This window comes from Rattus norvegicus, chromosome 5 (assembly GCF_021556685.1).
Source record: "Rattus norvegicus strain SHRSP/BbbUtx chromosome 5, alternate assembly SHRSP_T2T, whole genome shotgun sequence".
NCBI classification, from domain to species: Eukaryota; Metazoa; Chordata; class Mammalia; order Rodentia; family Muridae; genus Rattus; species Rattus norvegicus.
In genome coordinates this window covers 103034413-103060393 of record NC_141538.1, presented here as the reverse complement: position 1 = coordinate 103060393, position 25981 = coordinate 103034413, and the positions used below count along the sequence as shown (strand labels likewise).

Below are 25981 nucleotides of genomic sequence, written 5' to 3'. Positions count from 1 at the left end.
TTGCTGTAGGTAGAGACAACTACAGAAAACTGCAAGCAATAGAAGTGCAGAGTTGTGGAGCCCAGTCCCAACTACATCTACAGCTCAACTCTGGCACATAAGGCTCAGGGATCATGGTGGAAAAGGAGTCTGAAAGATTATAACAAAGGGGGCTGGGGATTTAGCTCAGTGGTAGAGCGCTTACCTAGGAAGCGCAAGGCCCTGGGTTCGGTCCCCAGCTCCGAAAAAAAGAACCAAAAAAAAAAAAAAGATTATAACAAAGAACGGAAAGTCTGCTGTGGAATGTTAGAGAAGCTACACCTATGATGAAGTCTCATCCACATGGTTACATAAACTTGACCTGAACAAAGATAATTCCTGTAGACAAGCTAACTTGGAAGGGAGAAGGCTCATGTGGCCTCAACCTTAGACAAGGGCAACCTTAATCCTAGACAAATCACTAGAGAACTAAGGAATGCTGAGAGTGTGAGAAATGGTCTTTTCCAGGGAAGAGTACACCAATTGGTTATCCAATACTAAAATGGTCATCCTTGAGAACATATGAGTACAAGTAATACTGTAGAGATGAGCAGATTGTATTTATGTATTTAGGAACACACACACACACACACAATGGAAGAAGAAGCCATGAATTTGAAAGAGAGCAAGAGGGGATGTCTAGAGGCAGGTTTGGATTGAAGAAAGGGAAGATGGCAATGTTGTGATTTGTATTATAGTCATGCATTGATTCTGTTCACTTACCCTCTTCCATAAAGGCCCCTTCTCTCATTTTCTGCACTCCTGCCCTAAAACACTCCTCTGGCTGTAAAATTATCTCTTCACTTCCTTTTCCTCCCCTTCTCTGGATACTCTCCACAATTTCTTCATGTACTCCTGAGTTATTGCTTCCCACATCTGGCTTGTTTCACTTAACATAGTGTTTTTAAGATCTAACCACGTTGCTGTGACTGGCATAGCATAAACATACCACATTTTCTTTATTTCTGCATCCATTGAAGGGTATCTGGAGTGATCACACATTTTGACTATCATGATTAATACCGCAATGAACATGAGGATATAGGTATCTTTTTTGGTGTAAAAATTTCATCTCCTATGGGTATCCAATGAAGAGTCGGATTGTTGGATCATATGTAATCTGCACATTTCTCGTAAAGCCTCTATTACTTTACATTCCATGTAACAGTGTTTACTATGTCTCTCTGCATCTGTTATTCATTGTCCTTATGATGACAGATGTTCAATAAGATGATAACTCCCTGTGGTATTGACTAGCATTTTCATGACGATTAATAAAATTGTACATTTCCAGTGGGAATTGGGTTGAGCTTCTCCATTATTTTGGGCAGTGTAAGCACGGGCTGTCTTTCAGTTTTTGTATTCTTGTCATTTCTTTCACCAGTGTTTTATAATTTTGCTGCAGAGTTCTTTTGCTTCTGTAATTATTGTTTAATGTATCATGAGGGCGGTTGCTTCCTTAATTTTCTTTTTACCATGTTTACTATTTGTCTTTAGAAATGCTACTTTTAAAAGAAAAGGAAAGAAAAAATTCTCTCTCTCCTCTCTCTCTCTCTCTCTCTCTCTCTCTCTCTCTCTCTCTCTCTCTCTCTCTCTCTGTGTACTGGTATTGTTTTTGTCTAATTTACTGAACTCATGTATACATTCTAACAATGTTTGATAGAGTCTGCTATGATATCAATAGGTGGGAATAATTTAATGTTTTCCTTTTCCTTTTTGATGCCTTTTCTTTCTATTGCATGGCTTCTTTTGCTGAGATTTCTAGTTTCTAGTCCTATAGTAAATAAGAATGAAGAAGTTCTTAAGTTGTGTTCTTAGATTATATTCCATTTGAAGGGACTTTCTTAATGACTGGCTGCTTTCTCTAAGTAAAGTCTGTGCATATATGGAGAAATCAGTTACTGAGTGCTATGCTTGCCTTCTCCACTAAATTCTCGGGTTTTTTTTCGGGATGTTTTTCCAGTGTTTCTTTATCTGACTTCCCGCCCTGCACACCCCGCTTTCACCTCCCAGGTATTTGCCTGGCAGGCTTACTCTTTCTTCAGGGCATAGCACAAAGCCAGCAAACGTATGAGAAGGACTTGGCATGCTCTGGCACATGCAATTTTCCAGGGCGCTGCCCTCTGGCACTTGTATCTTTTTTCCCAACCATAAAACCTTGTCGAGTATCCAACTGAAATAGAGTCGTCACTTGGTGTACTTAGAGGGTGGGTCTCAGGAACCCTACATACCAAATTAACTCAAATCCCTTCCAGAAAATGGTCTTGAATTGCCCTATAACCTACGAAAAGCCCCACATTCTTTCGATAATCTTTGCGTCACTTACAACTCTGAGTCAAATTGTGGTATTCCTTTGCTTAGGGAAAAAGGATAAGAAAATCTACATATTCAGTACAGATAAACTTTTTTCAAGTATTTTAAATGTGTGGTTGGTTGAGTCTGCAGATGTGTCCTGTGTGGGTACAAAAATCTCTCCCTGTGCATGAAATCGTCATTTAGTGGGTTAAAATGTTTGAACAGGAGCAATTCTGAAAGGCTCAACCTAATGGAGGTATACATCTGTGGTCCTTTGAACACATTGCCTTTGTTTTTCTCTCCTTACACGGTAAACAGCTCACAGTAGGTCTTTTGACAGTAAGCATTTTTTAAAACACGCCTTTCAGAGGTGCAAAATGCCTGCATTTTCTCTGTTGTAATGCCCAGAGGACTAATTATCTCATGGTAAGACCTGAACAAATGTTTGAATAGATAAATGTTTTAAATCAACTTCGTTTTTATCATCAGTATGAACAGTTAAGAGGTCTCATTTTATTCCTCATTTATTATTCCTGCCAAATTTGAAGGATAATGCTTTCTTTTTTGAATAATATTTTAATTGATTCTTTCAAAATCTCATACAGTGTATTGGAAGCATAGTTACCTCCTCTCCTCACCTTCTCCTAGACCCTACCTCTCTACCCACCTATCTCTATCTAAGATGTATCTAGGTATCTATCTACTCCTGTGTGAGTATGTATCAAGCATCTATGTCATCTGTCTGTCTATCTATCTATCTATCTATCTATCTATCTATCTATCTATCTATCTATCTATCCATCCATCCATCCATCCATCCATCTATCTATCTAAATCCATCAAGTCAAATTTATGTTGCCAAATACTCCTGGATGTGGCACCTGACCTGGACCCTCTTCCACCTCCCAGGGGTCACACTCTTAAAGAAAACGGACTCTCCCTCTACCAGCAGCTATCAAGCTAATGGTTTCTATTGAACTCTATAAACTTCAACTTGGAGTTTTTTCCTCTCCTTTTCTCCCCTCCATCTTCTGCCCTCCTCTTTCTCCTCCTCTGCCCTCCTCTCTCCTCCCCTTTTCTGAAGAGGTCCCAGAATTGTTTCTCACTTGGCATTTTAAGGACTGCCAAGAGCACACATTCAGAGCTTTTCTGTTGCCTGAAGAACATTGACTGTCCTGTTTGCTGATACAAGATTGGCTAATGTGTAATCAAGGAAACATTGAAGGAAAAGATCAAGATGTGGAGTACTTTTCTTCACACTTATCCAGCGTCCTGTGTCTCAGGACTGCTGTGTGGTTGGTGCTTACTCATTTCTGGGGGTTAAAACACACATGGAGAGGTAATTATCAAGGGGATACAGGCACCTTCTGCCTTTCCTGGAGGTTGTTCTTAGCATCAGAGGATTAAGAGGAAAGAATGAAATCATCCCCAGTCAAGCTCTGTGCCTCCCCCTTGTTCATTTGTGAACTGTCAGACCCTTGTTAGCCCTGCTTTGTTCCTCCACATAGTCCATGGCTGACAGGGATTTCACAGGAGGTGACAGATGGATAGGCATTGTTGTATTATTTTCCTGACTCTATTTGATTTTATAGTGATAAAATTGAGTTTCATATTTTTATCCCCCTAAATTCCTTTCCCTTCCGTGCAGTGCCTGCAGAGAAGGTGCGAGGGGAGTTGTTCATGTTGCTCTCTATCTCCGGAAGTCAGCACTCAGCAGTTATGTTTTCCAGGTGGCGAGATTGGCCTCGAATCTTGTTTTGACACTGTTGTATTGGTGGTTTCGGATGGTGAAGCTGACCCTTTGGTGAATGGCTGTTGCTACAATGGACCCGATTCATCTGTTCCTCTTCATAAGTCCTTCCCCACATACCAGCTCAACATCACGGTGCATCCAGTCGACAATCAGCCACCTTCAATTATAATAGGTGATTGTGTTGTTTCTAGCGTATAATTGTCTTAGGGTCATACCCAAGACTCAGGAAATAATTCTCTTAGCTTAGATTAGAAAGCTACCGAAAGCAGTTGTCATCCAGTAATCATCTCAACAGAAATATGTAGTAAACCCCAAGTCTGTAATGAAATATCACAGCACCGAAGAATGTACCTGCGTGAAAACTTATGTATTTCCATATAGAGAGAGATTACAACAGTCCATGCGTCTTTGTGTGTGCATGCTACAACAAGGACATTGAGACCCTCAAATATACCGGATTATTTCACATGGGGAAATATCATTTTCCTGCTGGAGAGAGAATAATTTATTTTACCCATAATAATTTCTATTAGAACAGAATGCGTTTACCACAGAGACCATTTATATACGTTTAACCTTACGTGCTTTTCAGAAAGTCATCTCTTCATGGGCATTATGTATATGTTCTGTCTCACGGAAAAACATAAGCATATGTATGAATGTTCTTGTTGTAATTTGCAAAGTATCTCCCAAGCAATGTTCTGGAAAGGAAGCATTATCCCAGCAGAGTAATTAAGCACCAAGGCATGAAAAGATGTTCGTTATGAGCAATTCATAATCGCTCTCAGGCAATTAGCGCTCTGACAAACAGAGGTAACGGCTGATCTTGAGGAGTACATAAACCACATTTAGTGGCCTATCATTAAAACAGTTTGGCAATTCTTGTTTTCATCTGTCACTGCTATAGAGACACAAGGGAAATCAGAGTTCCTTGAGAATGACTGGAGGGCTGTGGCGGAGTGTTCAGCACTGCTGCCGTCTTTCCATTATCATCCGGCTGGCTTGTATATGGGAAAAGTATACAATTCCATACGTCCAATTGAATCGCACTCATCTCCCCTGAATGTTTCACTGCAAGGAGAATTTATGCCCGAGAAAACGAGCATCTCCCAGGGAAGCAAGTTTGCCTGTAGGATTTTTGCATATTGGCTCTGGTTGGGGTTGCAGCCACGCCCTTCAGTTCTTGCTCTTTTGATGCAAGAGTCCAGGCTAAGACACAAGTGTGTGTTTTTAAATTTTGTTACATTTGACTCGCTTGTCTTGTGAGCCACTGTGCACATGTGGATCTGAGAGCAGAAACTGGTTCTCTCCTCCTACCCTACATTGGTTCTAGGGATTGAACTCAGCTCATGGGGCCTGACAGCGAGCGCCTTTACCCACTGAACTATCACACTGGCTGAGACCGTTGATTTTTGTGTGCAGGTAGGACGCTCACGGTGGACGAAGGCTTCTCGGCAGCCCTTACGACTCATCACTTGACTGCCACTGACTGGGACACTGCTCCGGATGACTTGGAATTCATTTTGGTTTCTCATCCCCAGTTTGGCTACCTAGAAAACACACTGCCCTCTGCAGGCTTTGAGAAAAGGAATACGGGCATAAGCATAGGTGAGTCATGGCTTCCTGTACCACAATGTCTTGCCAGTGTTTACAGATGTGAGTGGCTAGGCCAGGCTTAGGACATGGGTAGGGATTCAAAACAGTCAAGGCACCCTATACGTTCAAGAAATTGTTACTGTTATTCTAGCTGACACATTGACTCTTAATTGTTTCTCAGTTGCACTTTTATCTGGACTTTTCCTACGTAAGAACATTTATAAGTGAAATAAGTGGAAACTTGATGTTGTGCTCACCTATTCCAAGGCCTTCCTAGCAACAGAGCCCTGGGATATGGTTAATGTGGTAGGAACCACAGGTCTCATACTTGTAGTCTTTCAGCACGTTTAATAGATGTTACTGAAAAACATCGAGAAATATTGCTATAAGTGGTGCTGGAAGAGAAACCTGAAATGTTTGAGGAGATTTCATTAATTTTGAAAGCAAGTGTTTCTTAGCAACCAGAATAGTCTTTAATAAAGTGAAACAGAAATAAAAGGAAAGACCAAAAGTTTCCAAAGATAACACTTTATATGTAAGTTATGTTTTCAAGCTTAAGACATTTCTATTTTTAAATATGAGTGGGATTAGATTTAAGATTAATCAAATTAAAGGTTATTCATCTTGTCTCACGATTTAATTCATAACATAGGACAGTTTTCATCTTCTGATTTAAGGCTAGCTGAATATCAAGTCCCCTAACTGTATTCAGTGCAGTGGGTTTCTTGATATATGCTATGGGGACAAGTCATTAGTTTCCACTCACTTTGCATAGTGGTAAAGGGGTGGTACCCTTAACCCGGTATGACAAGAGTCACGTGACAGGAGAATTTAGCCAAGGGTACTTCTCTCCGACTTTCTTCCAGTCCAAGTGTCTGGAGAGTGACCTTGAAGTCCCCTGCCTCCTAATTAGTGGTTATCACAAGTCCTTTATTCAGGCACATTTTAGTCCTTTCTTAAGGTCTGTGATCCCTGACTTCACGTGGAAGGCTGGTAGGCATCACACCTGTCACGGGTATGATCACGTATCTGCTTTGCAGAGAGAAGCAGCCGTTAAAAACTGCAGATACCCGGGAAGAGCTGTTCACCATTTCCCTGTTCTGTCTTGGTGTGTGCTAGCTTCATTCCAGTGGAGAGACATGAAAGCTTCGCACATTAACTATGTGCAGTCCAGGCACCTGAGGGAGGAGCCAACTGCTGATGAGTTCCTGGTGTACGCCACAGATGGGAAGCAACGCTCCTTGGAGACCACATTTCACGTTATCATCAACCCCACAAATGATGAAGCTCCTGATTTTGTGGTACAGAATATCACTGTAAGAAACACACCAGAATAGTCCTTTTTACCTCATCATTTTCTGGGTTTTAACCCCTGTATGTTGGTCCAGGATCCCCCAATATGTTAATCTGGCAAAGAGTGAGGAGGTCAGAATCTAATGTCATATAATTAATCACTTGTGAGCTATTAGCCTAATAATAATGGTCCTGGTAAAGATAGTGTGTATGTATATGTGTGCATGTGTGTGCATATGTGTGTGCGCGCATGTGTGTACGTATGTGCATGTGTGTGTGTATGTATGTGCATATGTGTGAATGTGTGTGTGTATGTCTATGTGTCTGTGTAATAAAGTACCTACTGGGTTGTCGGTTCCAAGTTCTTGCCATGCATTCACAGTTATCCTCACGATAGGCTTTTACGTTATTTCATTCCTGAAGAACTGAAGCATAAGCAAGCAAGGTGATTTATGATCAAGCCAGAATTATGTCTTATACCATAATTTTTCTGCATGTTTTTACTTACAAATAAGAAAGTCATGTCTGCTACGTTATGCTTTACTTTCTAAAGTATAAGACCTCCCCCCACCATACACACAAAGTCACTGTGTGGTTCTTTTAAATATCATGCAACTGTACCTGTGGGTAATTCATACACATGCACTAACATGTCAAATGGACACAGGCTTTGGCCTCAAGGGAACTTGGGTATTGCTTTAAATATATATATTTTTGCATTTGGAAAGAATATTCCTCTTCAAGCTTCTGTTTCCCCATCTTTGAAAATATATGTGGAATTTTTTAGAGAGTTGGCCAGGATGATGAAGTTAGCCGAACACAGCATGTCCGCAATGAGCAAACATTTGCAGCACTATTTAGCATGCCGTTGTTTTACTAATATTGACCAAAGTCATTATTTCCCCTCATTGTTTTTTTTTTTTGCTAAAAATAATCACATTCTGAATGTGTAAGTCTTTATTTGATTTTAATTTTCTACTGAATCTTAACGGCACATGAGTGTCACCTCAGCGTGAGATTTAAGAGCCAGCTCCTGCCTCTCCTCTTCTTTTGGCTCGTGGCTTACTCTGGAGAGCCCTTCAGTGATTATGTGAGGGAAAAAAACTATAAATGATTCCTTCCACACCTATTTTCACTGTCTTTATCTGCCGGAGGCAAGGGCTTTCGGAATAATTGGTCCTCCGGGAAGTTGTCCCCCATCCCTTTGTGGGAGTGATCATGTCTCTCACCCATGCTTTCTCATACATGCAAATCACGTGCGAGCCCTTGGTGCACTGGCAGAGACAACTCTTTAGCATCAGGAATTCCTCTTCTTTTTTCATATAGCCACATTCGTCTTTCCTTTTAGGAAATTTCCTTATTGTATAGATGGCTGGACTTCCATCAGCATGTTTCAGTTGACTGCAGTCCTTTGCAGACTGCGCTGTAGCGCATACCTGCTTTCTCTGTATGTCCACTGAAACTTTTTTATTTTGGAAAAATTGTTTTAAAATGGTCAGGAGAAATGGCTCAGAGGTTAAGAGCACTGGTTGCTCTTTCACAGGACCTGGGTTTAATTCCCAGCAGCCATATGGCAGCTTACAACCGTCTGTAACTCCAGTTCCAGGGGATCCAACACCTTCACCCAGACATACGTGCAGGCAGTACACCAATGCACATAAAAATAAAAATAACCTTTTTAATTCTCAAAATTTCAGGAAACAATTTGATTAAAAAAAAAGAATCCTGTAGGTTTGTTGTTGCTGTTGTTGCTGTTGTTGTTGCTGCTGTTATTGTTGTTTAGAAAATCCTTTGGCAATCTTGTGGATGAATTTGCCATTTTTGTAAAGGAGACCCATTACCACACAGTTAAGGGGGAAACTCCATAGTTAAGCTCCATTAAGATAGATAGAGAATTACATGTTTTTGAGTTGCTTTACTAAATTTCTTAAAGATGGGAAGAGTGAGATGCTGACAAAAGTTATTCAATAATTAATCTATGATGCCTTTTCAGTCTTTAATTTTAAAAAAAAAAAAGGTCAGCTAGGAGAAGCACTGTTTTTGGCCAGATATCACAGTGTGCCTGCAGGAAGGTCCCTTCAGAGCCACTAGCAGACACTGGAAAGAAAGCATAGGTTCTCACGATGTGGTCCCTCAGTTGTGAAGACTGCTGCTGGCTTCCACTCTTTTATGCTTCTGGTTTCTTGATGTCCAGCAGCTCTTGGTATCCCTTCCCTGACTGCACGATTGATAGACAGGTCTCCCAGTCCTCCCAGGCTTTGATTCCTGAGAACATCTACACTACCTCCAGAGTGTAGCACACTGGCCTTGCAGATCCCCAGGAAGCATGCGTAGAATTTCTTTACTTTGATTACTTAGGTCTAGCTGGATTTCAAGACAGAAAACAAATACTTTCTTATTCCAGCCTCTCTCTGAGAAAAAAAGAGGGGGAGTGGGGTAAGCAAGACAGCCAAGTACCAAGTAGCCATTGGCTTTCTTGATCCAATAAGCACTCCAGTGCATGTGTCCGTGTGTCCGTGTGTGTGTGTGTGTGTGTGTGTGTGTGTGTGTGTGTGTGTGTGTGTGTGGAGAGAGAGAGAGAGAGAACGAACTCAGGTTGTCAAGGCTTGTATGGCAAGTACCTTTACCTACTGAGCCTTCTCACCAGCCCCACGCAGTTGATTTAGTCATACCTCTTATGATGCTCATGGAACTAAGAAGATCTTTGAAATCTTTAGAAAATTTGTGAGGGAAATGATAGATTTCTTTTTACAATTCTTGTTAACTAGACATTCCTTTTTCTAGAACTCAGTATCTGAAAATGTCATGGGAAATTTGAAATGGGGTAACTTCATATAACTGGGGAGAATTTTAAGCAGCTTTTCAAATAAATGGACAGCGAAAGTGTTCTATTCTATACAGCTCACTCTGCTGGCTTGCTCTGCTCAGGTGTACGAGGGCCACATGGTAGAGCTGGATTCTGCCATCATCAGTGCTACTGACAGGGATGTTCCCAAGGACCCCTTGCTCTTCAACATCACGCACAAGCCCAAGCATGGCCTCCTCCTCATCTCGGCCACCAGCAAGGATGCTCATAATGAAATTCACAACTTCTCCATGGAACTGCTCCAGAATGGTAGATCGCGTTCCGCTTCTGTTTACCTGATGTAGTAACTTTAGCTCGCCCCTGTGTGGACTCTAAACAAATTGCACTAATAGAAACAGAAATTGGATTGGTAGTTACCAGAGGTTGGGGAAGAGGAGAGAAATGAGAAGCTGTTGATCAAAGGGTAGAAAATTTCAGTCCTGCAAGAAAATTTGAAACCCCAAATATTGGACTCAGAAGGTCATTGATAACAATACAAAAAAAGACGCGAGGTTGGGAAGAGAAGGGGAGGGCAATATTGGAGACAACTATTGTACACCATGGTGATTATAGTGAATGATATGCAGGGTTGTTGAACATTCCTGAAAGAAGACACATTCACACATGAGGTAAGCACTGCACATGAGTGTGAGTCAAGCATGTCACACATATCAAAGTGTCATGCTGTGCCTCATGCTTACAAGTTTTCGTTAATTAATACATAAATTTGAGAACCATTTTATTCCACTAAAGATACTAACAAATCATAGAAATGTGGGGTAAGAATATGTACCTATCTCTTCTGTCTGAATTATGGGCTCTTGATTAACAAGGGGCACACAGGACCAGCCAGACATGGTAGGCAGTCCAAGATGCAACGGCGTGTTTTGTTTGACTCTGAGAATACCATTAACAATTATAATTGTAATTGTCAGTATTTTAACACAGAATTTTAGTCATAATTTAAAATTTCCTTTTCAAACGATTCAGATCATGGCTTGTCTGCCAAAATTTTTACAGTTGAAACAAATATAGATCTACATATAATAACCATTCATTAGTCTCCGCGGAGATAATGTGATCTTTGGGGAGAAGACGCACTGGAGCAGGCTGAATTGTTTTTTAATTACTTTTTTAAAAGGCCTTATCCCATTGGTAATGTATAAAAATACTTTTAAGACTATGAGCAAGTATGCAGGTCTAGAATTACACTCCTAGAATAACCTCACACTGCGAGTCCTCTCCCTAACCTGGGACTCTTCCTTCACCCTGGGTTGGCCAAGATGGCATCTTCAGAGGGCAGAACTCTGTTCTCCTCCCACAGGAAGCCTGCCTACTCTCCAGACCTCTCTCCTCTGTGCCTACTTTGTCCTCGTACTTTTTGGCTTCTTTCCTACTGTCTTCTAAGTGTTTATTTCTCTAATTAGAATGTGGTCTCTTTGTCCCAAAGGTTATTTTGTAATAATTGCAGATGACATCTCATGTTTGAATATGAAAAGCCAATTCATCATCTCAGGTGTGAGTTGTAAAGAAATGGATTCAGGAACTTCAAGGCTGATCTGACCCAATCAGTCCTTATATGCAGTATGTGCAGCAAATAACATTGTTATGAACACGAGGGAAGGGGACAATAGCTGAAAATGTGCTCTCAAGAAAGACTGATTTTTGTTGATCATTCCTTCCTCCCTTCCTTCCTTCATTTTTGTTTTCTGAGCTGTGTTAGACAATGTATACCTCTAATCCCAGCCCCTATGAAGCCTGAGATAAGAGGACCAAGAGCTCAAGGCTTTCAAGGCCAGCCTTAGCCACACAGGAAATCTGTATCTTAAGGGGAAAGAATACAGTTTAATTTTTTTTTACATTTATTTGTTTTATGCTTTTGGGGGACGTTGTGGGGGTGCCATTGGAAAGCCAAAGACAGGTTCTTTTAAAGTGATATTTTAGATGTGTAAGTTTGGATAGCATAGTTAGTTTAAACAAAAAAAATGTGTATTTTGATGACATTTTTAAAAGTTAGGTTTTATTTGTATTTTTGGGTTCATTTATGGATATATTAAAAGTAGCCCAAATAATGTGAATATATTCTCCCAAATATTCCACCCTTAAACATACAGAATTTAGTACACCCCTGCCATATTAGGTGACTCATATTACAATTATTTTGTGTACATTCTCCATAGTACCTGGTAGTTTTGGAGTAGTATGGTGTTTCACTACATGAATATACTATGCTACAAGTTTTCATAGCTGTTTTATTTTAAATAATAATTTTTTATTTTTGGCATTAATAGTCACATGTCAGTAAACATTTTGTATAAAGCCCTTGGTATTTATAGAGATTTGTAATCAGTTTTGAAAACAGTAAATTAAAGTTTCCAACTGAATATCTAAAGGACCATTAGGTAGGCTTTTTAAAAAATGACTAAAGGTAGTTTGTATAGTGACGTTCTGAACTACTTATGATTTATTTTGATGACTGCCTCAAGATAGATTTTACTATACTAGCTTTGTTCTTTTATGGTTTATGGGTTTTCCTCATTTAAATAAGAAAATTTTATGGTCTTCTGAGTGACTCCACAAAACAGAGCTCATGTCTCTATAACACACTGATTGGTGAGCTTTCTGAACACCAAAACCTGGTATTAAAATGGAGTACCTGGGGCCTGTGGACAGTTCTTCAAGAAGGAAGACCCTCTCCTCTTTCCTCTTCCAGGAATGAAGCTGGCGTATGCCCACGATGACTCGGAGAGCTCTGCTGACAACTTCGTGATCCAGTTATCAGACGGGAAACATAAAATCCTTAAAACCGTTTCAGTAAGCATCACCCCAGTGAACGACGAGACACCAACACTAAGCAAGTGAGCTGCCTGAAAGGGCTCATTTCCGGTTTCCACAGGGCTCATTTCTAGTTTCCACAGAGTTCTGTGACACTAGGTCCACAGGAAGAAGCCAGGCTCCCACTGCACCCAAGTTCTACAACTGCCCTGCCACTCAGGCATCAGGAATGACTAGCCAAAATAGTCGGTCCTTAAAAGACTTGATCTTGGGCTGGAGAGATGGCTCAGCCGTTAAAGGCTAGGCTCACAACCAAAAATATAAAAGACTTGATCTTTTTTCTAAAAGTTCAAGCATATTGTAAAAAATAATTGAACGTAGAGTTCTAAAACGCATGTGTGCATGCATGTATGTTCCCTTGTGCATGTGTATGCCCATAGACGCAGGGTGAAATCTATAACTCGAGTTACAATGTTAATGCCAATGGCCCTCACAATAGATTTCATCAAACTTTTAACTAAAAATGACCAAGGGAAATACTCAGCCCTGTTTTGTTCATCTTGGTACTTCACTGTCTGCCAATCTGGACCACATCCCACACAGATCAACACCCCACTATTGCATATCGCAATGCTACTCTTCGAATTCTAATATCATGAACTGCGAAATTTGCAGAGGGTTGCATTTTTCTGGGGCCAGCAATTTCTTCTGCAATTGTCAAGTGTCACACTTCAGACTGCAGAGATCTTTAGGAAGCCTAGCAGGTCTTTAGAACTAGCTGCAGATGTGAGTCTTCACTGAGACTCCTTATTTAATGGTGTAGCCATTAGGCATTAAGTAGACTATCTGAGTTTTGCTGGGATAGGAAGACCTTCCTGGAAACCTCATAACTCCCAAAGTCTCCTGGACTATATAGGAAAAAGAGACCAGACAAATCCTCACCTCACCCTGTCAGATCAACATCGTTCTTCATTAGCTGTCAAATGCTCTGAAGGAAGTGTTCTTGGAATTGCTGCTAACAGTATTTTGGAAGACTGATTCTCAGATGTCAGTTCAACAAGGAATATATGTGAAATGGGTGTCCTTATTCCAATGCTGGGATGTCAGATTGGTTTGACATTGATTTATAGATGTGAAAGATGCTGTAATTCTGGGACCCAAGAGGAAACAGGATGAATTCAAGGCTAGCCCGGGGTTACACAGTGAGTGTGAGGCCAGCCTTGACTCTATTGGAAGACCTGTGACAGTGGGGATGAGAGGATATTATACTGTTACAAACCTCTTTGTAGTCAGCACTTGAAGAAGAGAGAAAGATAAAAGTCAGTGTTAATTAAGTACTTACTAAGTGTCAGACATTTTACCAAATCATCAGACACATGTTTTTATTAGTTCATCAGCCACTCATTGGCCCAGACTAAAGAAGTAAAGAAGTCTGTCCACTGAAGCGCCACGGCCTTGCTGTTAACCCTCCAGCAACAGCTACAGACACAAAATCCCAAATCTCTTTCAACTCTGCTTAGAATCCATCCTTTGTAAAAGAAAATAGTCTAATTAACATAACCATTGAACATACCTTGGACATTTCAGTACACGTGCATGAAGTCCAGTGGTCAGATCTGGTTGACTGGCCTCCTGTCAGTTCAGACATTTACCTTTTCCTCTCTCTTACCTCTTCCCTTTCTCCCGAGGAAGGAAGCAGCAGGTCCTCTTTCTCTTCTACCAATGGTTTTTGCTAGAATTCCTCTCCCTTCTTCCCAGAATGCCTTCCATTCTTTGTCTCCTCCTGCATCTCCATCTTCTCCCCTCTCTTTCCTTTTGTTACTATGATCTCCCGGCTTAGCTAGTGGTTAAGGAGTCCTGTGTGAGACAGAGTGACACAGATGCTTATCAGAGGCCTTAAACACTGTCTCTCCTTTTGCGTCTCAGTGGATGGGGATGATGTTAGTATTCTTTTGATATGGTTGTTACAAGGAAGATATGTAAAAATGCTCCAAAGATTGTACACAGAGAGTGATCACAAGTGTTCCTCATTGTCATTACAAGCAGCCCTCTCTGTCCTAAAAGCACAATCAGAGCCCCTGTTCCTTCCTGCCGAGAGTAGCTTGGTCTCTGGTAGCTCTTGACCCCGTTTCTTTGATGGTTTCTTTAGATGCTGTGGTAGGTACTTCCGTCTCTGAGCTCCAACACCTTACCCACCTGTCTGGTGCACAGGATCTGTGTTCTGCTTCAGATGCTTACAATTTGTGACTCCACTATTCCCCCCCACCCCCTTAGGAACCTGCCTCCACTCGTGAAGACAGACGATAATGGTGGGAGCTGACACTCGGTAACTGTGGGAGTAGAGAATTGGTAACTGTGAAAACAGTCAGTAACCATGGGATCAGTCAGTGATGCTAGGATAGACAGTCGGGAACTGTGGGATCAGATAGTCAGTAACCACAGAGCAGACAGCAGGTAACTATGGAACAGACAGTAAAGGTGGGAGCAGATGGTTGGTAACCACGGGAAGCAAATGGTCGGTAACCACGGGAGCAGACAGCCAGTATCCATGGGAACAGACAGTCAGTAATGCTGGGACAGACAGTCAATAACCACAGGGCTGATAGTCAGTAACCATGGGTCAGACAGCAACGAAGGGGGATAGAAGATAAGACAAATTCCCAGCTTTCTGTCCTCCAGAAGTTTAATCTAGGTCATGCTCTATATGGCTCTTCCAAAGACCGTAGCTGGGCCAGCACTGAGTCATTCATCTATAATCTCAGACACTTGTGAGGCTGAGGCAAGAGGAGGTCTTGAATCTAAAGGTTAGAGACATCTTAAGCAACTTAGTCAGCCCCCTTTCCTTAAAATAACAAGTTAAAAAATTCTTGTAGGATTGAGCCTCAAGTGTCATTAGTAGTCAAAACAGTCACTGTTATTCCTTTCCCTTCTCACCAGCTCTTATCTTTCTACTTCTGGGACCCTTTTCTATATACATTACTTATAACACAGTCCTTTTTCTCAAAGTCCCTTTTAGGAAAACTCAGATTGTGGTACTTGTCATCCCTGGCATATAATTCTCCTACCGGCCTCATCAAATAGTGATTTGAGGCTTTGTTTCATCTTATAAAAGACATCAGTAATTTCCATAAGCCCCAGTCAGGTGACTCATCAGCCTTCTAGATTCTAGCTGTGATTCATCCTCCCCATTGGAGAGATAGATGAAGCTTCTCCCCTCTTATTAGGGAAGTTGCCAGTCCTGGGCTAGCAAGAATCCCTCTTTGATGAGGAGATTGGAATGAAATGTCAGGCATTGGCCTCTCTGCAGAAGACCTGGTGGTTGCTAATGTCAGTTGTGATCACAGTGAAGAGCTAGAACACTGGTAGAAAGTGACCCTTCCTCTCTTGGGTGAGGCTGGGGAAAGGGTCCAGTGGCCACGTGGAAGCAGCAGCTGCTGGCTGCCCCATCTAGTCATGTTTTCAGTTAGCCATCCGGATGCCAGGAATTGGCCCGGAGGATCCGTTTCCTCAGGAATATGGATGCTATAAAGACCACATGCACAAGGGACCTTTTCAGGAGGAGGGAGAGATTAGAGGACCAGAGATAGCCAAAGAGGATCAATCAACCTCCAGAGGGTATTCAGGAAAAGCTTTGGGATATTCTATAAGTTGCTTTCAGTAGGGCTCTGTCTATATTGTTAGAACTATAATACCTGACCTACTTCCTTCATGGAGACATTGTAAGCATTGGAAGAAAGAACAGAAACAAAATTGTTGTATAAACTACATCTAGCATAAAGATGTAATGTTCTACTCATGTAAATAACGAGACGCATCTCTCGACAAAGTCACACCCCCTTTCCAGACTTCCGTATATGACTGCGTCCAGCATTTTGGATGTTGCTTATTACTTATTTCTTGAAGGGGGGCTGTGATAACCAGTACGAGTGTCCCCTGATGGCCTATGCCTTCCATTTTCATATGAACACCTGTACTTTCCTTTCTACAGGAAGGCTGAAGTCTCAGTGACTGTGGGCGACACTCGTGTTCTGTCTAGTGCTGTTCTTTCAGCCATAGATAAAGACTCACCCAGGGAGAAGATTCACTACTTATTTGAAAGACTTCCCCAAAATGGGCAACTTCAACTTAAGGTAAGTGGCCCCCTAACCCCTCCCCCTCCCCTTCAATATGGGTGTTCCCCTCCCCATCCTCCCCCCATTACCACCCTCCCTAGTCTTTTAATGTATGCGTGCCTGTGTGAGCGTATGTGGGCCACATGTGTGCAGATGCCCATGGAGTTTAGATCCTTCGGAGCTGGAATTTGTAGGTGCTTATAAGCCGCCTGATGTGGGCACTGGAAGTCAAACCCCAGGCCTCTGCCAGAGCAGTTTGTGTTCTTAACCACTGAGCCATCTATCTAGCCCGAGGCTCGGTCGCTGGGGACTGGGGTGGATGACTAGTACAAAGGCCCTTCACCCTTCATTTCCCAAAGTCGATGTAAATTTTATCAACACAAGCATTTGTGCAATTGAATTTATTCTAGAGTGTGCATAGTTTTCACCCCAAGTTAGAATATTTACTTTTCCTGTTAAGAAAACTTTTAAATCTGTTGCCACCTTTTCCCCTCCATTCCTCACGCCTCTCCTCCCTCTTTTCCTCCTCTTCCCTCATTCCTTAACATCTGTGCCCTTCTCTCCCATTCCTGTGCCCCTCCTTTTGCCTCTCTCATGTTCTCTGCCATTCTCTAAGCCATTCTCAGGAGCACGACATTTAAAATCTGTATCTATTAGTGTCTTTGTTATGAAGCCTCTTTCCAGCCCCATATGAATGTGCAAGAAGATAAAATCTTTTCTTTTGCGCTTTTTTTTTATTAACGAGTATTTCTTATTTACATTTCGAATGTTATTCCCTTTCCCGGTTTCCGGGCCAACATCCCCCTAAACCCTCCCCCTCCCCTTCTATATGGGTGTTCCCCTCCCCATCCTCCCCCATTACCACTCTCCCCCCAACAATCACATTCACTGGGGGTTCAGTCTTAGCAAGACCAAGGGCTTCCCCTTTCACTGGTGCTCTTACTAGGATATTCATTGCTACCTATGAGGTCAGAGTCCAGGGTCAGTCCATGTATAGTCTTTGGGTAGTGGCTTAGTCCCTGGAAGCTCTGGTTGGTTGGCATTGTTGTTCATGTGGGGTCTCGAGCCCAGAAGATAAAATCTTAAACACTACTCTAGAGACCCCCGCCCTCCGCCGTGTGCTGGTCCTCCTTCCCCACGGGCCAATGGCCGTCCTGTCTTAGTAACTGCTGTACTAGAATCTGGCAAAGGATGTGACGGCAAATCTACATACCTGGATTTGTACCTGTTCCCAAACTTAACCCTTTAATTGAAAGCAAAAAAGCACGGAAACGTGAAGGCGTGTGAAGGGTTAACTCGCTCGTCCTCTTGATTCCTTTTAGTCCTGTGATAGCGAACATCTAGTGTATTCAGACTTAGACTGCAGGCATGATGCTTAATGGCTAGACCAACATGAATCATGAATCAGCCACCTGAGAAAGTCAGCTGACTCGTGGGTCAAAAGAACGTTGATCTGAATGGTGGCTAAAGACTGGCAACAATCTAGCCAGCCGCGGTGTGATTACCTAAATGCTTGAGTTTTAATCTAACGCAGGCTCAACTTAGGATAGAAAAGCAGCGAGCATTCATCCTGTGGGGAACAGCTTGGTTGTCACAGAGTGTGGGTACCACAGAGAGTCAGAGAAGAGCAATGACTGATTTAAATTGAGGTACAGCTGTGTCCTTATTTCATTTCAAAGCGTAATGACGCAGAAACACAGTGAGAGAGCACACGTTTGGGTGGCTTGGGGCCTGAGTTGCTTTGGATATGAGAAGATCCAGATGGGTCCAGGGTCCCAGCAGGCTGCACACCATTTTCCCACACCTCCCTCGGGCTCACCGAGGCTGGCTGACTGAGGCTAGGGACTGGGCCTCTGGGTCCCCTGCTTCTCACAGATTCTTATTTTCTTGTTTCCTCCCCTTCATTTTTTTGTTTGTTTGTTTTGTCTTGTTTTTCTTCATTTTAGTTTCTCTTTTTTTCTTCTTTCTGGCATCAGATAATTCTGTCGAGTCAAACACCTATTTGGGAACACAAAAGAATTAGAAACAAGAGGGCAAATGATGCCTCCCCCTATATTTTATTTCTAGGAGAATATTATCAAGAGGAAAAGTTAAGTAGGATCCCACGATGCCAGGTTTTAAACGAGTCTGAAAATCTCTATTTGCAAATAGGCCTCATTTTTTAAAAAAGCAACTTAACTACTGTACTATAAATAACTTTAACCAGCAGGCCTGCCATAAAACATAGGTCTGCAAATGTCAGGTGGGCAGAATAATGAAGAAGAAATCCCACCAAGTAGAAGTACTCAGAAGTAAGGATTGTGTGGGAGGAGAGCTAAGACTCCCTGGGAACTGGGGTGGATGATCAAGAAAAGAGAAAACACAAATGGTTTAGTCTTTTGACCAGACAGGAAAACTGATGTGTACTATGCATGGTGAGTCACTGAAAATGACATTTTTCTCAAGTTGTATGGAATGACTTTTTCGAGCTATTCTTAAGAAAAGCTATGCTTGGAACCGAAGAGAATTAAAGTGGGATTATTAATACAATATAGGTTTGGTATTTTATTCCCTAATACCTCCCCAGTTGTTAGCCACTCTGCCAGCATAAAAGCCTCTTCTAACAAAAATGCCACAATTTCTGCCCAAAACTGTGCAAAACACATTTAATTATGGTTGACTCATGCTTTGAAGATCCCGATGGAAAATGTGGGTGGTTTTGACAATTTATACTTTCTACTTACCGTGTGTATGCATGTGTGCCTATGTGTACACGTTCTCTCGAGTGTGTGTGGGGGGTGGGAATCTGACAGCTCTCTTTAGATTTTAGTAAGGATAGAGAGTGGGCCAGGGGAAGATGCCAGTGTACCCTGGCTTTGTTTTACCCAGTGAGCTTAGAAATACAAGCCATGTTGAAGAAAAGGTATTTTATTAGATGAACAGAATTAAAAACTAAAATAAAATTGAAAAAGGGAATTCTAAAGGAAAAACACTTCATTTCTAAGCGGCTCATTTCTGCAACTGATTGCCCACCTGCTCTTGTTAATTGGGTTATTTAATCAGCCATGATTACTGATGATAAATACCTTGGAAGTACCAGGGCTGTTTGAATGACTGTCAAAAGTCCTCTGGTTGAATCTGTTTCTCACCCGAGGTCTTTAATCATTTTAATATATTTCATTGAAAGGAAAAAATATAAGGCCCCATGGCAAAAAAAAAGTGTAGAATTTCCCCCAAGTGCTCCTAACAGAGGTTTTCAGGGCATGGGAAACATATCCATTAGCAGAGCTGGGGAAGCCAAGGTGCCTGCCTAACTGTGGCACCTTTCAGATAGGGAGGGACTGGGTCCCTCTCTCCGCTGGCATGCAGTGCACCCAGGAGGATGTGGACTTGAACTTGCTAAGATACGCGCATGCTGGTAAAATGCATTCCCAGGATGGAGACCGCTTTACCTTCTACCTCTGGGACGGGGACAACAGGTCACCTGCATTTGACTGTCACATCATCATTGAAGACACAGGAAGAGGTAAGAGTGTGTCTGTCTATGCTTAGTGAGACCAGTAGAAATGAGCTGGTGTAAACACACACATTTGTTTACTATAGGACAAACAAACTTCCTGACCTCTGTAGGGATCAGGCACATGCATAGTGCAGAAACACACACTTAGACAAAAACACCAACATAATCAAAACAAAAGAACAAACCCAAAGAAATAAAGGAAAAATATAACTTCTTGATACTCAAGTGCCACTATTCTATAATTTGATTGTAACTTACGCCAGGAGGTTAAGAATCATATCTTGTTCACAATTCCAGGGTCTAAACATTTTCAGATCCAATTGTCTTTGATCCTTAATACATGCTTTGTTGACTAATGTTTCCTTGTTTTGTCTTGTTTGCCAGGATGCTCAGGATTAAATTCAGTGATTTACTTGCAATTTTTATAAACCTATTTTATATGTATGCAATAATGACAATAGTCCTGAACTGATCTTTCTTCGTATGAGTTAATTTTGTTTCTTTGGGGGCTTATATTATGTTTCACTTACTTGTTTTCCAGTTATAAAATGTGTTCTATGACTAAGGACAGTCAGATAGATGAGGTTGATGATTCTGAGTATATTTATTCTTCTCTGCAATAATAGCACTGCGCTAGGTGGGTTTTGACAACATGACACGACACCTGGAAAGATGGAGTCTCCATTGTAACTGTCTCCATCAGGACTGTAGGCAGTTCTGGGGGCATTTTCTTGATTAATGATTGATGTGGGTGGGCCCACTCTACTGTAGATGGCACAACCCCTGGTCCTGGTCCCTGGAACCTCTATCTCCTGGTCCTGGGATATAGAAGAAAGCAGGCTGAACATGTCATGGGAGCAAACCAGTAAGCAGTGTCCCTCCATGGTGTGGGCTTCAGTTTCTGCCCCCAGTTCCTACCCTTGGGTTCCCTTGGTGATGAAGTGTGTAACCTGCAAGCTGAAACCCTTTCCTTACTCAGGTTGGTTTGGGTCAGTGTTTTTAATCACAATGGCAGAAACTTAAGTAGGACAACCGTACGCACAGAAGATGCCCAGGCAAATGGGATACACTAGCATTTTGGCACGTGACAGGTGACATGCCGGCGCAGGCGCTCTTCCCACTGCCTTACTTTACAGAATGGGAGAAGCCACTCCACGGGCACCAGGGAGTTCTCTTGCTTCTTTGTATGTTGTTTTATCACTCTACAACATTGTGTCCTGTTTTTCTGCTGTCTAAATTTATGTCACCTCACAGGTCATTTATCAGTTGCTTACTATATTCCTCATGACTTCACAAGGATAACTTTTTAAAAGAGATCTATATTTTATTTAAATTCCTTTTGCATGCACATGAGCTTTGTTTGCATATGTGTCTGTGCACCACTGCGTTCCTGGTGTATGTGGAGACCAGAAGAGGCTGTCAGACACCCTGGTGCTGGAGTTACAAACGGCTATGAGCTGCTGAGAACTAAATCTAGGTCCTCCACAAAGAGCAGCCAGTGCTCTTAACTGATGTGATATCTCCCCCAAGCACAACTGACCTCAAATAGAGCCACACTGAGTAGCTGGTTGTACCATCTCCTCTATTTGGAATATAGGCTTAGTTCTGACTAGGACCTGTTAGATACGATCTTCCACCTTCCGGCTGTGATGTGACACGTTGTGACTGTCACATCAGCAGAAAGGATACCTTTAGAAGGCATTTAGGATGCACAGGGCTGTGGTTTTTCTAGCCTCAGCCCTCACAGTGCTGGAGAGCAGCAGCAAGGCAAGAGCTGGGCACTCTTCCTCCCCCTAGAGGTGGCTGTGCTCCTGGTAAAAGTGTCCCTGCAACGTTTCGTTTCCCCTGCCTTCTTTGTTCCTCTTACTGCCTCCGTGTGCTTATTGTGGTTACCTCAGAGCATCTGCCGCTTAGGTTTTCATTTGAATTTAGAATGGTCTTTGATTCTGTCATTTCAATTGGAGAGAGAAAAAAGCACAGTGTGCCCCAAATACCAGTTTGGTCATTTGAAACAAAATTCCGAAATCTTACCACCCCTGGCATTTTGGAGTGAATAATCTTTGTGGTGGGAATTTCCTTGGGAGTTGTGGTATGTTTAATAGCATAGCTGGCCTCTGACCAGTAGAAGCCAATAGAATCTTCAATTAATGACAACCAGGGATACCTCCAGATTTTGGTTGGACAGAATAAACAATAGTTAAGAGCACTTGCTGCTTTTGCAGAGGACCTGCATTTGGTTTCTAGTACCCACATGATGACTCAGAGTCATCTGTAACTCAAGTTCCATGCACTCAAGAGCACGTACACACATGTATACAGACAGACAGACAAACAAACAAACGAGATATTGCCAGACATTGGCAAATATCTTGAAAAACAGAGAAAGGGTTTGGGTGGGTCGGGGTGGGAGTAGGGGGTTGTTGTGTGCTGTAAGTGTGTTGTGTGTAGTGTAGAGAGAGAGAGAGAGAGAGAGAGATACAGTGTAAGTATGAGCGTGTGTGTCATGTCACGTGGTGTTTGTGTATGTGTGTGTATGTATGCACTAGTGGCTCTTGTTAGAAATACTCATGTAAAATTATACCACTTCAGGCCAACAAAATATCTCACTGGGTAAAGGAACTCGACAGCAAACCCGACGACTTGATTTCAATCCATCAAATGCATATGGTGGAGGCAGAGAATCAATTCCTGCAAATCTAATCGTCCTGACCTACACACACACATGGACACACACACACACACACACACACACACACACACACACACACACACACACACCCCGAATAAATGTAAAAGTAGATGACACCATCTTGATGCTTTACTCTCCCTTTTCTATTGCTGTGAAGAGATACTGTGACCAAGGGAATAGCGGGGCATTCAGTTCCACAGGGTGAGCTCATAACCATCCAAGTGGGGACCGTGGCAGCAGACAAGCAGGCATGGCTCCAGAGCAGTGGCTGAGAGCTTACATCCACAAACAGGTAGCGGAAATCTAACAGGAAATGGCCTGTATTTTTGAACCCTCAAGGTCACACCTGCCAATCCTTCCCAATCACTTCCACCAACTAGAGACCAAGTGTTAAATATAGGAAGATACAGGGCCAGTCACATTCAACAAAGACTCTTACTGGCTCTTATGCTTTCAATCTACTTTCACACACTTTACCTTTGTTTTTGGATATTTGCCCATTTAGTGTTGATTATTGAAGAGGGAGTGGGTACAGCGCAGTGGCTATGAGTTGCGCCTTGTGACTTACAGCCAATTCTGCCTCCAGCTTTCATTAAGAGATAGCCTCTATCAGTAAGTGGTGCCTCTACACCCCAATCTCTGAATCTGTAGTCTGGGGGTTAGGATAAAGCTCCTCCCAACAGTAGAGCCCCATTCCTGTGCCTGACATGATGCAGCCTCCGTTCATTTTGACCGTTTACTTATTTTGTGGTGATAAGAGTTGAGCTTTGGTCCTTGTGCATGCGAGGCAAGCACTTTGTAGATGAACTGTGTCTCCAACTCAAAGCTTTATATTTTAGAGTTGGTCGTTTTTAGTGGATCTCTGGTAAATGCAACTGGAGTGTAGCCCCTGGTTGGTGAACTATCACCAGCCTATGTGCTAATCTCTTTATCTCGCTAATTCCTACTCTCATCTGTATTTCCTTTAACACTATAGAATAGGTGTATTCTAAAATGAGCCCTTGCCTCTTCTATGAAGTGTTTGCTCAAGTCCTTTTGACTTGTTCTTTCCTTGTTAGTTAGGCCTTGCCAGGTGGTGGTGGTGGCAAGCCATTTAATCCCAGTACTTGGGAGGCAGAGGCAGTCAAATCTCCAAGTTTGAGGCCAGCCTGGCGTACAGAGCGAGTTCTAGGACAGCCAGGGCTACACGGAGAAACCCTGTCTCCAAAACATAGGCCTTCCCATAGCAGGTTAACTTTTTGGCCTATGTCTTTTATCTTTTCTTTGGACATTGCATTAGTTATGTTACCCATTTCTGCAATCGAACACTCAACAACAGGAAACTTGGGGCAAGAGGCTGATCTTGGCTTTTAGCGCAAAGGGGCCAGATGGCCCATTACAGTGGGAGGCATAATGGTGGGGACCGGAGGCAGCTAGCGGCCCCTCGGGAAACAGGAAAATGAAGGCTGGTGCTAACCTTGCTTTCTCTTTTCATTTACTCTGGGCCCACCCGTTAATAACACTGCCTATATTCAGGAGTGTCTTTAATGGTTAAAATTTCTGGAAACACTGTAATAGACACAGCCAATGTTGTGATTCCCTGATTATTCTAAATCCAAACAAGTTAACAATGAACAGTCACCATCACGGAAATCACATTTTTTTAATTTGAAATTTTTTTGACAATGTCATACGTGAATATTGTATTTGCTCATTTCCACCCTTACCTCTTCTCTCCAACGCCTCCCAGTTCTTCCGTGCACATCCCACCCCCTCTCAAATTATTGGCCTCTTCTCCCTTTATTACTATTGCTACTCACGCACGCACGCACTCACACACGCACGCACGCACGCACCCTGCTAAGTCTGTTTAGTGGTGTTCCTACGTATGCATGTTGAGGGCTGACCCCCTTGGGGTTGGATAACATCTCAGTGGCTTATTCCTGGAAAACATGATTCTGCGTCTTTCAGCAGCCATTAATTGTCTATAGTTCCCCTTCCAAGGACTGATTGAGCCTTGTGAGATTTCCCCCATCTACACTGGCATGTCAGCCACTATTGCCATTTTTCAAGTCTTGGTTAGGTAACCAGGTTGTTAAGATTTCATGTGTGCAGTTTTCCACATATATAGAATACGCTGTCTCAGCAGACACCCTGATCTACTGACTTCCAGTCTGCCTGGCCCCCTTCTGGGCCCCCTTCTGTGTCCATGAGCTTTTGGTAGCAATGTTAACGTATCAGTTGGGGTTGGGCGCCCAGGTCAGCTGTTCTCTGCGTTTTGACCAGTTGTGCATTTTTGTAATTGCTCCATCTCCTGCAAAAAGAAGATAGAGGGTGAGAGATTTTATAGCTGAGTAGGAACTATTGATTGCTTTCTCCCCTTGGCAGCTTACACGGTGCCTTCAATATTTGGAAAGTATTGAGGCTTCCGGATCAGACCCTGCTCAGTTTCTCCAAGTCCTGTGTCTGAAGCATGTGCTGTCTTTAGCAATGGGGGCATCAAATATTTTAAATATGAATCTTAACTAAAATTTCCTTGCCACACAGGTGATATTGTCATTCATGCGAAACCACTCGTGGTAGCCAACGGTGACAGAGGTCTCTTGACGCCTGCCACTCTTCTGGCTGAGGATGGAGCAGACAAGGCTGAGGAATTACTCTACCTTATCACTTCCCCACCACAGTATGGCCAAGTGGAGTATGTCTACTCTCCTGGAGTCCCCATTACCAGCTTTAGCCAAATGGACATAGCAGGACAGGCAGTCTGCTACATACACAAGAGCAGGACCGCTGTCCTCAGTGACAGTTTCAGGTGAGCCCACGACACTTTTGTATACCCCTTCCTTAAATTAATGCTTAGGAAGAGAAAAGGAGTGAAGCTGGTGTACCCCATGGCACTAGCCACTTTACTGTGTGTTTCTGACATGGGACATTGCTTACGGATACATGAAACAATGTAATCTTTTAGAGGAAGGATCATTAAGACTTTTCCAGCTCTCCTATAGCTGTGCTTTCTTCTGCTTCCTGACTGTAGGAAAGACGAAAACACACTATTAAAATGGCAGAAGCAAGGCAAACCACCACGGCTGTGGTTAGAAGCTAAGTGTCATAGACAGATCCGTGTTCA

The 25981-nt window shown here is 42.5% G+C and overlaps 1 protein-coding gene across 1 annotated transcript in view; it reads left to right on the top strand.

The window, feature by feature from the left end:
- Positions 1-25981, top strand: part of Frem1 (Fras1 related extracellular matrix 1) — a 149481-nt gene that overhangs the window by 74639 nt on the left and 48861 nt on the right. The window contains 8 exon segments of the mRNA NM_001411535.1: positions 4044-4238; positions 5489-5674; positions 6782-6978; positions 9884-10070; positions 12514-12658; positions 16564-16705; positions 19997-20192; positions 25402-25666. Coding sequence (NP_001398464.1) covers positions 4044-4238; positions 5489-5674; positions 6782-6978; positions 9884-10070; positions 12514-12658; positions 16564-16705; positions 19997-20192; positions 25402-25666 — 1513 coding nt within the window.